At 51.3% G+C, this 14,457-nt stretch overlaps 2 protein-coding genes across 2 annotated transcripts; both read left to right on the forward strand.

The window, feature by feature from the left end:
* The first annotated feature begins 343 nt into the window (after nt 1–343).
* Nucleotides 344–1,169, forward strand: BCR38DRAFT_452623 (uncharacterized protein). Its single transcript, XM_040861538.1, has one exon. It carries the CDS (start codon nt 410–412, stop codon nt 956–958), a length of 549 nt encoding a protein of 182 aa, XP_040709553.1. The 5' UTR covers nt 344–409; the 3' UTR covers nt 959–1,169.
* A 1,190-nt stretch (nt 1,170–2,359) lies between these two features.
* On the forward strand, nt 2,360–3,983 carry BCR38DRAFT_415008 (aspartic peptidase domain-containing protein; the record flags this gene model as incomplete). The annotated part of the gene is made up of 2 exons (XM_040858991.1): nt 2,360–2,977; nt 3,090–3,983. 2 exons carry the CDS (start codon nt 2,360–2,362, stop codon nt 3,981–3,983), a joined length of 1,512 nt encoding a protein of 503 aa, XP_040709554.1.
* Between the last annotated feature and the right edge of the window lie 10,474 nt (nt 3,984–14,457).

Here is a 14,457-nt window from a genome sequence, read left to right on the forward strand (position 1 = left end):
GGTCATGTGCGCAATTGCCGCCACCGCAGACACACTGCAGTATAGCATCTATGAAGGGGTAATGGGACGCGCAGCAACGAGAACAGAGGACATTCAGTTGAAGTTGCCGACTTGGGCGCGATCTTACGGAGCTTTGTGATATTCAGTTTGGGAGCAGAATGCAGTCACGAAATTTAATACAAAAACTTCATGACTGAAGCATCGTAGACAAGTACCCGACGCGATCTTATGCTCATGGGATGTAGGAATTATACAAGGGGAGAGGTGGAGGGCAGCTGAGTCGGAATGGTATCTCGTAGCAAGGCATTCTTCTCAAAGGGCCAGACCAGATTACTATTTGAACCCAAGCTTTCGTTATATATCACTCCTATATACCACTGACCACGTACCACGACTAGCTACCCTCCTCATGCTCACGCCTTCTCCTACGCCGTTCTGCATTCTACGTGCTCCCTCCCACGCGCGACCCGGATACGACATTCTCTTTATCGCCTCAACAAACCGATGGCTAAGTAGAGAGTGTGCAGAGGGCAAAGCAGCAGACCAAGACGAGGTATATCGCTACGAGGATTGCGAATTCGGTATGTTCGCGCTGGCAGGATGCACGTCGGTTGTGGCCATGACCCCGGGCATGTCACCGTCGCCCGCTTCTGGTGCAAAGATAGTCCAGACCGAAATACCAACATGTTCATCTCCGCGGATAGAGCCGAAATGTAGGACAGAAGCCTGGATTATGTCCAGTTGCCAGATCCTGACTTGGCCTCAAAGACGATGCGGCACTGGTATGGCAAGGAAGATCCCCGGAGTCAGTTTCCAGCATCGCAAGATTCTTTTCATCAGCGCTTGCTTCGAATATGGTACCCCGTATTACTGCTGGAGGATATCAGAATTGGCTAAGCATATAAACCCTAGAGCGATCAGATCTGAGTCTTTGATATCACGAAGACATAAGAGCTGAGATACATTCAGAAATTAACTTGGTATCACAAGTGCGGTTGGGTGCGGCTTAGCAAATCCGGGGAAATGCGGACAAGGGCAAGGGCAAAGGGAGCATCAGGGACAAGATCTCGGCGTCCCGAAACATCGGTCGGAGTTAAGCTCTAGCAGGATGAGATAGCGTTTAACGATCTGCCATCTCATCTTCCCAACTTCGGTCCTTTGGGAAGCCGAAAATCCGGGAGGTTCTCGCACATATGGAAAGATGCGACACAAGAAGCTGAGTGTATAGGCCCAAAACAAATACCGACGCAATATTGATGACTGCTGCCTTCCCAAGCTTTTGAGGTGGGATTCTCAACGGTTCTCCCATCTGGATGGTTACAGTGCAGCAACGAGCAGAAGCAAAGGCGCTATTATTGGCGCTTCATCAGAAAAGCGCATCGAGTTGGGCCGATTGTTGTCCACCGTTGCATTGGTGATTGCTTGGCCGCCGCACTGGTTTGCTTCCCGCCAAACTGATAGACACAACGGCGTCGCGCGGGCGTTTTGCCCTGTGGGCGCCATGTCGAAACGATATGCGAGATGAGGGAAGCAAGCCGCGTAACCTTTTGCCTTCCGAAATATGCACCTTTCCTCTCCAACGGTGCCGATACGCATGAGAACCAAGCAGCCCACTGGCCGCCTGACTGCACATTACAAGGATGTCGAGCAGGAATCAGGCGGCCAAGCTGTCTTTTCAGAGGATGAATTGAAGAACAAGCTTGGCAGCTGAGTTGCTGTTTTTCAAACTGGCCATGTTCGCGCCTTCTCCCTCTGGGTGACCTCGAGGGTGTTTATTCACTCGGTGTGTGTATGAAACCAGAAAGATCGTCAAGTTGTTCGACAGCGTCGTGCCCCCTACACATCGTCCTTGTTAGCAGCGGTCCATGGTAGCATCGTGACTCCCCGCGTTGCCCCAGATCACCAACGCGGTCTCCACATCCTGGGGAAACCAGCAACGGTCTCTGCCGCCTTCGCCCCCCGGCGACAAGGCTGCAAAAAATAAATTCGTTGTCTTCCCAGCTTCCGCCGTTCTTGGATTAGATCCTGACAAGTTGCCGAATTCCCCAAGCAAGCGGCCAGTCACGAGATTGTCAGCCAAGATCTAACCTCGGCGGCTTACAGGCGCAGCAGCTCTGGTGACTCCGCCAGTGCGTTGGACATCGTCGCACCGCCGTCGCTAATGACTGCATAACCTCAGAGCCATCTCATCCTCATCTGCATATTTTCCCTTCTCATCCTTCGGCTTTATATATCTAGGTATCGTTCCGCTGCTGGTGCATCTAGTCTAGGATCTACTAGGCGATTCCCTAGCGCTGAACGACCGGCCACCGCTGACAATATCCTCACATCGCATTCCTGCCACTTTGAGACTTTCACGATGAGGGTCTTTTCCACCATTGTGGCCGCTTGCACTTTGGCCGTAACGGTGACGGCAGTAAAGGTGGTTCCCATTGGCATCAGCAGACCAATTCACAAGCTCCCGCCGATCCACAAGCGCGCCCAAACTTGGACGCAAGAACTCCAGAACAATCTAACTGGGGGAGGGTACCACGCCGAGGTCGAGGTTGGAACACCGGGCCAAAAAGTTAGCCTGGTCATCGATACGGGAAGCAGTGATGTTTGGGTCATCGACAGCAACGCTGACCTATGTATCGATCCGGACATGCAAGAGGTATATGGCGGCGGCTGCATCGCTACTTATGACCCTTCCGACAGCTCCACCTACGAGATTATCGACGACGGTGAGGACGTTTTCTCGATTCAGTACGTCGACGGCTCGGGTGCCCAGGGCGACTATTTCCAGGACACCATTGCCATTGGCGGCACCAAGATCAAGTCCTTGCAGATGGGCCTAGCCACGAACACGACGATTAATTCGGGTCTCCTAGGCATTGGCTTTGCTGCAAACGTTGCTGCCAAGACACCGTATAGCACCATCATCGATTTGTTGGTGGAGCAGGGCTTGATTGGCCTGAAGGCGTACAGTTTATATCTGGTAAGTCTTGATCCCACATTCCACTCGCGTCTACGCGTGACCCCACAACCACAACCACAGACTGCGCATGGCATATGAAAGGAAGCTTAGCTAACCAACACCCAATTCTCAGAATGACCTTCAATCTTCCACTGGTACAGTCCTGTTTGGTGGCATCGATACGGAGAAGTATATCGGCGACTTGCAAAGTGTGGATATTGGCGAAGACTCGCGGAGTGGCACTTACTCGTCCTTCACCGTCGCCCTGAGTTCCCTGGTCGGCTCGCAAGATGGCAGATCAACTGAATTCTTCAGATCCCACCCGGAAGCCCTCCCAGTGGTCCTCGATTCTGGTACTACTTTAAGCTACTTCCCTTCCATGGTGACCGACAAAATCTACGACGCCTTCAACGCCGTCGATGACACCTCCGACAGCGGGCTGGTGTACATAAACTGCAGCTACCTAAACGCCAACATCACCTTCGACTTCCAATTCGGCAGTTCCGACGGCCCCGTCATCCGGGTGCCTGTCGATGAGATGGTGCTGGATAACATACCGGCCTACATCGATCTGGGATATCTTAATAAATCTGAGTTGCCCTTCGATAACGCCTGCTCGTTTGGCATCCAACCTAACACGGGAATTTACCTGCTTGGCGACACTTTCCTCCGCAGCGCCTACGTCGTTTATGACCTCGACAACCTCAAGATTGCACTGGCACAGGCTAATGTCAATGCCACGGAGAGCAATGTCATTGAGATAGAAGCAGGAGGCAACATCCCCAACGCAACTGGCGTCGTCAGTCATATCGAGGCCACTGCGACGGCTACCGGATTGCCCGGCACCGGCAACGGCAGTGGAAACGGCAGCGCGCTGCCGACCGTAACTGTCACCAGCAGCGCTGGCGCTTCCAACACCAGCAACACGGGAACCAGAGCTGTCCCGGCGCCGGACTGGCAGGCCTTGGGCGTGGCAGTTGTGGCTGGCTTCAGTGCCATGGTGGGAGGCTTGATAATCGTGTTGTGATGACCCGATTTCTTATTAATGCGGTATTTGGTTTCACTTCTTTGCATTGGAGTTTGCAGAATTTATAATTGAGATAACGTGAATGTATACCGAGCTGGCCACTTTCATGCGCCAACGCGACCGGCCAACTTAATCTTTGATTTTCTCAACAACCAATTATGGCAAAGTTATACAACAAAGCAGACTTAATGCTAGACCTTCAAGCTCTCAAAAATAACCAAAAACTTAGCCTCCGACAAGCGGCAAAAACGTACGAAGTCCCCCGAAGCACTCTCCAAACGCGTAAAAACGGCGTACCTTTCCGACGCGATATTTTGCTCAATTCACGAACTATGACAGAATTAGAAGAGGAGGTAATTATCAAGCATATACTGGACTTAGATGCACGAGCGTTTCCGCCCCGGATTGCTGATGTGGAAGCAATGGCAAATTCTATCCGCGCGACACGTAACGCAGGGCCCATTGGAACGCGCTGGGCCTCGAGGTTCGTCGCACGTCGCAAAGAGTTGAAAACTCGTTGGAACCGTCCTTACGATTACCAAAGGGCCCAATGCGAAGATCCAAAGCTTATTGCAGATTGGTTTCGGCTTGTTGCGAATGTTATCGCGAAATACGGTATCCAAGAGTCGGACATCTACAACTTCGACGAGACTGGGTTTATGATGGGTAAGATCTCAACCAATATAGTAGTTACGAGCTCCGAACGACGTGCCAGGCCGAAATCAATACAGCAAGGTAACCGGGAATGGGTTACCGTAATCCAAGCGGTCCAGTCTACCGGTTGGGCGCTGCCGCCGTTCATCGTTGTTGCGGGCCGATACCACCTCTCTTCTTGGTACGAAGACGACAACATTCCGAAAGATTGGAGAATTAGACCTAGTCCAAAAGGATGGACGACTAACTAGATCGGTATTGAATTTATTAAACACTTCGATAATTGTACGAAAGATGGAAAGTCCGGGATATATCGATTGTTAGTGTTGGACGGTCACGAGAGCCACGTTTCCGGCGATTTCGAGCTATATTGCAAAGAACACAAAATTGTAACTTTGTGTATGCCTCCGCACTCATCTCACATCCTCCAGTCACTTGACGTGGCCTGTTTCGGTCCATTAAAGCGGATGTACGGCCAGATGGTAGAGAAATTGATACGCCGGTCACTAACACATATCGCGAAGGAGGACTTCTTTCCTATCTTCAAAGACGCCTTCTTTGCAGTTTTCGGCGAAAAAAACGTTCAAGCTGGCTTTCGAAGGGCAGGACTTGTTCCATTCAATCCAGAAAGTGTAATTTCAAAGCTGGACGTACGATTACGGACCCCGACGCCTGTTGGCTCCCCAGAAATCGCAACCCGACCGTGGGTATCAAAGACGCCACAGAACCCGATAGAGGCTCATGCACAGTCTACTTTTATGAAAAAGCGCATCTCCGAGCATCAGAATAGCTCTCGGACGAATATTTTCTCAGCTGTCGACCAGTTTGCGAAGGGAGCAAAAATGATAATGCACGAGCTCGCCCTCGTACGGGCCGAGTGCGCTGAGCTTCGAGAGGCAAATAAGATGCTAAGCCGGCGCCGGAGGACTAAAAAATGCAATTACGGGAAGGAGAATCACTTATTTTCCAGGAAGGACAGGACCTACGGGACTCTAGGGAGTTGGCGACGCAGATACAGCAAGAAGAGCGCCGAAATGGTGGTCGCGCAAAGCGTGTTGAAACGCGCTCGAGGCGCTGTGGTATTTGCAACGGGACTGGGCATAATGCGCGAACTTGTAAGATCGCATTGCCATCTTCTGGAGAGGAAGATTCAGAGTAGTTTCAATTGATTTACGGCGTTGTGGTTTTACTATCGTAAAATTTCTATGCGAGGTTATGTATGGGTGGCCAGCTCGGTGTACATTCACGTTATACCATTGTATAAGATCCTTAATTCTCTGCTTAGTTTAGTGATCCTAAGCTTGGCTGGTGCATAAGCCGCGGTAACTCAGGCTCATGTCTGGGTCGGCGACGATCATAGTCGGTTCGAATCCGGCGGCGGTTATAGGGACCATGCATGCCCTCTACAAAAGTCATAGGGAAAGAATTTAGTAGAGTTAGCAATCGTACCTAAAGAACCCATCGCCCTACATGATATTAAGCTTAACCTCCGGGTTAAGTTTAGAAAGTCTATAGTGCGAGGGAAAAACAAGGTTACGGAGGATACAAATTTGTAGTACAGGGTTATACTTATATCTAGGACTGGATAGTTTGCCCGCTAAACCTCGGGTTTTCGGACCGACTGTCTTCAGCCGTAGGCTTGCATAGGACATTATAATAAACGAGATTAAAAATATTATTAATTAACTACCGTGAGAACTAGTCTCTTACGACATATATACGCTAGTAAGCAAGACGGCGTAAATTACTCCTATTTGTACCGTAACTATAGATGAAAAGACCGTTAAACCCGGCCTTCAAGGGATAACCTGAAGAAGGTAGTAACTAGAGCTCGATTGAAATAAGGTATTTGCTAACTTATCAGCGATTGGATTAGCTAAGGACAAGCATGACAAGAACAGGCCAACCCTGTCTTCTACTACAGCTCCCTAGTTCGTTTCCTCTTTGATCTTGGCTACCACCACAGATTGAGAATGAAGTTGAGGTCAGATTTGCGGTCATCCCATGAAAGTGGGAGTGCGTTCAAAATGGTGGTCAATGCAGGTAGACATGTTGTCTTCTTTTTATACTGGTTTTTTTCTTTTGCCCTGATAAAATACTAGAATTCCCGGCTCCCCAATCTTGTACAAAGTAGGAGTGACCATTTACAGACTTGGGACCATTTTGTCTACTATGGTATCATGGGTAAGTTTTCAATTGTGTGTTTGTACCGTGCTCCACCTACGCACGAGCCAACTCTTAGCTACCTGGCTTGAAGCGACCTTAACAGCTGTCTTAATCAGATTAAAAGAAATCGTTGTAGTAGTTTGAATTTCGGCTTTCGATTTACCACCGTCGAAATGGAGGGTTCGAATTCGTTAGCGATCTGCTTCTGTAAGGTGTTTAGTCCCTATTGTAGTTGCTACATACGCGATAATTAGGACGCGTTAACAGCAAGTTGGAATCAAAGGTGGAAGTACCTTTTCGTTAGTATGAATAGGCTAGGTAAGAATCGGTAAGAATCAGTATAGCGTTACCTTGGCAGTGGTCCACTGGTACTTGTCAAGGGGGTGAAAACTTTGGCCTGATACCGTAGTATACCTGGGTAAGGAGAATGCTTGCCACTCTACTCTGAATCCAAAGGTCACCCTTCTTTGCTGGTGGGGTACAGTCATGCTCTAGTGTGGTTGCAGGCCGAATTTTTTTTATCACCCCTATCAGGCACGCGCACAGGCCAGTATAGATCCACAAAGGTATCTTTTTGCTGTCCAAATTAACCCTGCTTAGTGCGAGAGACTTGCCAGGTGGGATAGAAATTGTCCATCAGACATAGCATAAGTATTTGCTGTCAAATCAATGCGCTTGCCTAAGCATAATGGTTGACAATACGACTTCGTCATCTCGTGCTGCTTACTATGCTATCACGTTGTCGGCGGAGATCCTGGCAAGAGTTGGAGTCGGCAGATGACCCGGGCGCTCGCAGTACACAATTTTCAAACATGGCAAGCATGGCGACAAAGATTGAGATTGAAACAATCCAACCTAGTCCTCCCATCCAAAGATATTCTATAAGTACGACGGAAGAAGGCCTGATTACACATTCATCACCTCAATCTTTTCAGTATAATAGGCAAGACGGAAAAGTTTATGATGATGAGATTAATATGGTATACGATCGACACAGCGGGCTGAAAGCTACACAAACATGAAACGCTCAAGTTGAGATGGTACATTTTAGATCATCTGCCGCCAAAACTCTACCTAGGTGAGAAATCTCCGGGCCGCTCCTATCCTGGATGGAAGATGGAGATTGTTTCTAGCCTGAACTGTGTGGTTACTTCTTTCGCACTAGCAACACTCGTCTTCCATGCAGATGTAGGCCCCTTTTCCATGGTATGTGCCAGTTTAGTTCTTGCATAACCGTCTTGGAGCGCCTAGTAAGGCACGGTGCTTAATCAGGGGTGACATCTCAGCGCATATGCAAACATCAGATGGACTCGCGATTCGGTACAAACCCAAGCGCAAGTCTGTCATACTTACCTCGCGTTCAGGTGATAGGCCCATAAACGTATTCCAGCAATCATGCGCACCACCTTTATGGTGACGACGGAGATGCGGGATCGAGCCTTTACATGGCCACGATGGTATCGAAGTTGAAGATCCATCACATTCACTTCCCAAGGTGGCCCAATGAGTTACTTTATGCGTGCTTCAAGGCCCGAGAGCCTTGGGCCTTTCCGCCGCCCCGTTCATGTACGGCAAATTGCAATTGCCTAGCCTGGGCCCAAGACTGACTGAACCCCTGAGGCCAAGCAACTCCGTACAGCATACACTAAGCATGCTTCACCTGTAGGTACATTGCAGCCACTGGAGAAAACGAGGAGAAAACGAGGCAGCGATGGCTATTTTGGGCGCTCCAATCGCCCAATAGAGCTTAGAATGACGACCCAGCAGCATAGTGAGACCACTGGCAACTACCATCTACAAATCCCCCCCAAACCCGTTCTCCATCTCTTCGTCCCCCAACCTCGGCAAGCTGATCAAATTTAAACATAATCAATAAAGTCGGACGAGGCAGTGAGTAAAGAACACATAAGCTTGTGGTGCAGTCAGCAGTGCAGTGCCTGGATGATTGATGAATGATTTTGGGGTCGGGACTTGCCAGGAAAATATCCCAAAGCCGAAAGTGCAGATCGCGAAGGCCCGCAGCAAATCACGGCAAAGACAGACCCTCTCTCTCTCTCTCCACATGTTGCGGTCGTGGCTCGTTACCCGTCTCTTTCGTCACGCTACAATTCAGTGCTGGCCCACCTTGCCTTGGCTTTGAAATGTTAGCACCCTGTCGTCCATTTGCCTTTGCCATCAAGAGGGAAACCCCCGGACCACCACCAGTCAACACTTTGGAAATTTGTCGCATCCTGTTCTTGTCAGTGTCCCCTGCCGTGCAAGTGGTCTGCCATCGTGTTGCTTCGCTTTAATTTTCCATTATTCCCTCTCTCTCTTTGCATAGTAACTACTTGATCGCTGTCGATCTACCGGCTGGAAACCAACTGGATCGATCTCGCGTTGTCATCGTCCACACTGTCGCACGAAACAACCCATCTTTGACGATCCGTTTTCATTTTTCCACTGTAAAACGAACTCGGTATCCTTTTTGTTGCCTGTGCCACGACGCGATACGATAGCAATTTGCGCCCGACCCCCTCTGTTTGAACGCAACTTAAAAAAAATTAGAGAGGCTTCGCAAAGGAAGCATAACCTCATCCGACAAAACAGTCAGTACGACTTTTGTTTCTGGTGATCCAGGGCAGGTCAGCATCTCCAGCAGGGGGCCCTTGAAGACCAACCTCATGAAATCCCCAGCCATCTCGACATTTGACGTCGGCGGTTTCTCACGTTCCTTTGTCCGCGTCTGCTGCTGTTTCGTCCGTCTCCCGCTCGCCTAGGCCCCGTCGCACCTCAAACGCCCCGACCAACTGCATCTCGTGCATCGTCTCCCGGCCTTAGCAGCAACCCCCCTTTCGTCGCTACATCGAGAAGAAGCAGTTTATCCATCACTCGACTTTTTCGGGGGCCTGGCTCTGATCCGCCATGGCGTTCCTCTTCAAATCCAAGAAGCACCAGGACAGAGCCCTGCAGGGTCGAGATGGTACTCCCGGCTCAGGTGCCTCAATGCAGAGTCCAGCTGCACGAGTAGTAAGAGAAGAAAAGAACTCGCGATCAACACCCACAAGTAGCCTGAATTCATTGGACAACGAGGCCCAAGGCAGTCCAACTCAGGATCTCGAAAAGTACGCCGCACGCCAACAATTGCAACAACAGCAGCAGCAGCCTTCCAGTAGCGACTTGCCTGTATGTCAGATTCATTTGCCCTCTACGCTCTGCCGTAATTTCATTCAAACCGCCCTTATATTTCGTCGCTAACTGATTTGTTTGTAGTTTCGCAATGCCAATGGTCCAGCTTCTGTTTCTGCCCCAGCACCTGCCCCAGCGAACCCGAATGCATCGTTATACCCATGGTCGCAGCGGAGGCTTACCCTGGCATCGAATGGAGTTCCTAGTCCTTTTCCACGATATGGCGCTGCCGTCAACTCGGTGTCATCCAAAGAAGGCGACATATACGTGATGGGGGGCTTGATCAATAGTTCGACTGTGAAGGGTGATCTCTGGATGATAGAAGCTGGCGGAAGCATGGCCTGCTACCCGCTCTCGACAACTGCTGAGGGCCCTGGACCAAGAGTTGGACATGCGTCGCTGCTTGTTGGCAATGCGTTTATTGTCTATGGTGGTGACACCAAGATCGATGAGAACGATGTTCTGGACGAGACACTATACCTTCTCAACACTTGTAAGTTGCTCAATCGACGGCATAATGCCTTGGGGCTTGCATAGACTAATATGAAGTTCGAAGCTACGAGACAATGGTCGAGAGCTCTACCAGCGGGACCGCGACCATCGGGACGGTATGGACATTCCCTGAATATCATCGGATCCAAGATCTACATCTTTGGAGGGCAGGTGGAAGGCTACTTTATGAACGACCTTGCAACATTCGACCTCAACCAACTACAGGCGCCGAACAATAGATGGGAAATGCTTATCGAAAACACCGACGGCAACGTAGCGATGCAGGGCAAGATTCCTCCAGCAAGAACCAACCACACTGTGATCACCTACAATGAGAAAATGTACCTGTAAGTGATTAGGTCGCCCTTGACTTCCACGACACTTTGCTCATTTCTCTAGCTTTGGTGGCACAAACGGCTTCCAGTGGTTTAACGACGTCTGGTGCTACGACCCCGCCATCAACATGTGGAATCAGCTGGATTGCATAGGATATATCCCGGTTCCCCGAGAAGGCCATGCTGCGTCGTTGGTGGATGACGTGATGTATATTTTCGGCGGCCGTACTGAGGAGGGCGCTGACCTCGGGGATTTGGCCGCTTTCCGCATTGCATCCCGGCGCTGGTACACTTTCCAGAATATGGGCCCGTCTCCCTCGCCTCGTTCCGGTCACAGCATGACAGCCGTGGGAAAGTCTGTCGTTGTGGTCGGTGGAGAGCCTAGTTCGACAACCAACCCAATCAACGACCTTTCTATCGTCTATGTCCTAGACACCACCAAGATCCGCTACCCGAACGATGCCCAGATACAGTCCAATACCCAGAAGATGCAACAAGCCAGACGGCCAAGTGCCAGCGAAGGAGCGCAGGGCCCGACCGGTCGACCTCCAGCATCTCGAGATGGTTCAACTGGACCACCGGAGCAGAAACGACTGGCAAGTGGTCCAAGCAGCCCGACCTCGAAGGGGCCCAACGGCATGTCAATTAACGGACCCATGGCCGCAGTGGCCTCCACCGCGGCCAGCAAGCTTCCGAGGGCCCCAGTCACTGGAGCGCCGGCTGGCCCCCCCCCACAAGGCCATCCTCCGACTCGGCCTACCGTGAACACAAACACCACCAATGGCCGAATTAGGAACGCGTCCATGGAGCGCATTGAACGGGAGGCAGGTGGGGCAGGCTCACCTAGCATTAGCAGTCAAACACAATCGCCAATCTCGCGCGAAGTAATACGAGAGGAGAGCCCTGTCACAAGCAATGGCCGCCGCACGCCAAACCAGCAGCCAAGTCGACCTGCTGGGAAAGTCGAAAATATCCCTGTCGAGGCAATCAAGGGCAAATCGACGAGGCAGGCCCGCAGCAAAGGCTCCACGGATAGCAACGTAGAGCCCGCCCTAAAGGAAACCACTAATCGTCCCTCGTCACCGCCGCCACCAACTCGGCAAATGAGTAATCCATTGTCACGACGGAGTTCTGGTAGAAACTCGCAAACAGTCGCATTACTGAAAGAGTTAGATACCGCTAGGAACCGAAATGCTTGGTACGCCTCGGAGCTCGAACTGGCTCGGAAAGCTGGCTACACATCAAACGCGACATTGAGCCCCGTCCTCGAAAGAGGAGGCACGGAGACTTTCGACGACGAAGACAAACCCCTAATTGAAGCTTTGTTGGCGATGAAGCAGGAGTTGGCCAACGTGCAGACTTCCGTGGATAAGCAAGCCATTCTCGCGGCAAAGCAGATTGCAGAAGCTGAACGCCAACGCGATGCCGCAATCCAAGAGGCAGTTTACGCAAAGGCTAGGGCGGCGGCGCACGGTGCCAGCGCAACGAGCCCGCGGCAGCTGGATAGTGAGCACGCGGATACAGAGAGGTCTATCGAGATCAACCGGAAACTGGCTGCCGCTCTGAATCTCCAGAAGGATCTTCAGAGTCATATTGCTCGCGCAACCTCCGAGCTCGAAGCCGAGAAGCGCGCACGCCAACTTGCTGAGGAGACGTCCGTAGCAGCGCAAAAGCGCATGGCAGATCTCGAAATTTACAAGCAGCAAAACTCGATTGAAGTCGAGCGTCTACGTGCTGAGCTCCATATGGCTCAACGCGAAGCTCGCGAGCAGTCATTAGCTGGGGCCGAAGCAATCGCAGCTATGCAAACTTTGCGTGTGGAGAAGGACGAGTTGGAGAACAAGTATAATGAGGTCAGCGGCGATGGTGGAGATCATGAGACTACCTTTGAATCTCTTCGTGCGGCTGTGGCGGCATCGGAAGAGATGAGAGGCCATCTCGAGCGGAAGGTGGATGAAGAGCGTACAGCACGGGAAAAGATTGAGGCCAAGCTAACCAAGCTCAAAGCTGAGCACGAGGCCCGCACGGCCGAGTTGGTTGCTGTCAGTCAACGCTTGCGGGACGCCGAGGAGCTGGCTGAACGACATGCGAACGAGGCGAAGACACATCGCCAAGCTGTACTCTCTGGTCTTGATAAGATCACACAAGACGGCACCAAGTCGAAGCAGGTTGATGCGGATCGCATAGCTATTCTCCAAGGGCAAGTCAATGCCGCTAATAACTTGGTTCGAAAATTCCAGCAAGAAGCCGATACTGCATCCGACAAGCTTCGCAGCGCCGAAGAGCGCATCGCCGGCCTGGAAGCCTATCAAGAGCAGTCTAGCAGGGAAGGCGTCACTATCCGTAGACAACTACAGGCCGTCATGAAGGATACCCAGTCACTCCAAGCTATGAACTCGGATTTGAAGAACCAGTTATCCAACCAGCAACTCGAGACAAATGCCATCAATGTCCAGCACAACACCCTAAAGGACATCCTGACCGAACGAGGCATCAGCCCAACAGGTCTTAGTCGAGTGCGCGGCATGAGCAGTCGAACTAATTCCCCAAATAGCGACCTTGGGCAGCTACTCGCTGAAGCTAGAGTGGCTAACGAGGACATGAAGCAAAACTACGAAACCCAGGCCCAACAGGCCGAGGCAGCTTACCGCGAGAGGGTCTCTCAGCTCGAAAATGACTACCAATCTGCAGTTCACTACGTCAAGGGCACCGAAAAGATGCTCAAGCGAATGAAGGAAGAGCTGTCCAAGTACAAGACCGAAAACACTCGCCTAAAGTCCGAAAACCTTGAACTCGAAGAGAAGGCGTTGGGATCTGAAGCACGCGATACGTCTGCATCCGCTGAATGGGATACCGAGCGCTTGTCTCTCCAGCAGAAAATTGAGGACCTACAGGAGCAGGTCCGAACCACCTCGGCACAACTTGACCAACAAATATCTGAGGTGCGCGAGGAGCTCGAGGCTGTCAAGCAAGAGCGAGATAGCGCCACAAAGTCGAGTGGTGAGGTAACCCAGCGTCTCACAAGTAGAGAGAAAGAGCTTGAGGAGATGCGGGAAGAGAATGCCCTCCTTGAAAAGCGTGCCCAAGACGCGGAACACAAGGTTGGCCTACTCCTTGACCAGGTTGAAAGCTCGGTCGACCATTACCGCAGAAGGAGTCGCCAGGTGCCCAGTATGGGCTCGGGAGCCGAATCCACCACGAACGGCCTCGGCCATCAACGCCAGGAGAGCTCGGAAGCAGAAAGTTTGTATGGCGGTATCGACGCCAGAAACAGCATGGCCCTCGACAACCTGGCCGACGAGCTGGATATGCTGAGATCAAAATGGGAAGCGACGAATGAGAACTACCGCCTGTCGAACGCCTTCGATTTTGAGATGACGCCTGCTAAGAAGAGCGATGACGGCGCTGCGCTTGGCCTCAGCGAGAGCTTGGCTGACTGGCGAAAGCGGCTTGATACTGAGGAGCGCAAGGGTCCCCAGTCATAAGAAGTCACGTGTCCCCCTCCCCGGTCATCAGCGGCTCTCTTTCACCCACTTTGCAGAGTTGAGACTTTTCGGCACTGAAACCCCCATATATCCGACACTCGTATATGCCCCCTGCACCACCGCAGGCGGACATAATGTGTACCATGCACATTTGTTTCATGGAGTTGCTGCGTA

Source organism: Pseudomassariella vexata, assembly GCF_002105095.1.
Source record: "Pseudomassariella vexata strain CBS 129021 chromosome Unknown BCR38scaffold_28, whole genome shotgun sequence".
Taxonomy (NCBI): Eukaryota; Fungi; Ascomycota; class Sordariomycetes; order Amphisphaeriales; family Pseudomassariaceae; genus Pseudomassariella; species Pseudomassariella vexata.

Excerpts from the sequence above, each read along its gene's own strand:
- BCR38DRAFT_452623 (XM_040861538.1), top strand. The coding sequence starts at position 410 with ATGCTCACGCCTTCTCCTACGCCGTTCTGCATTCTACGTGCTCCCTCC.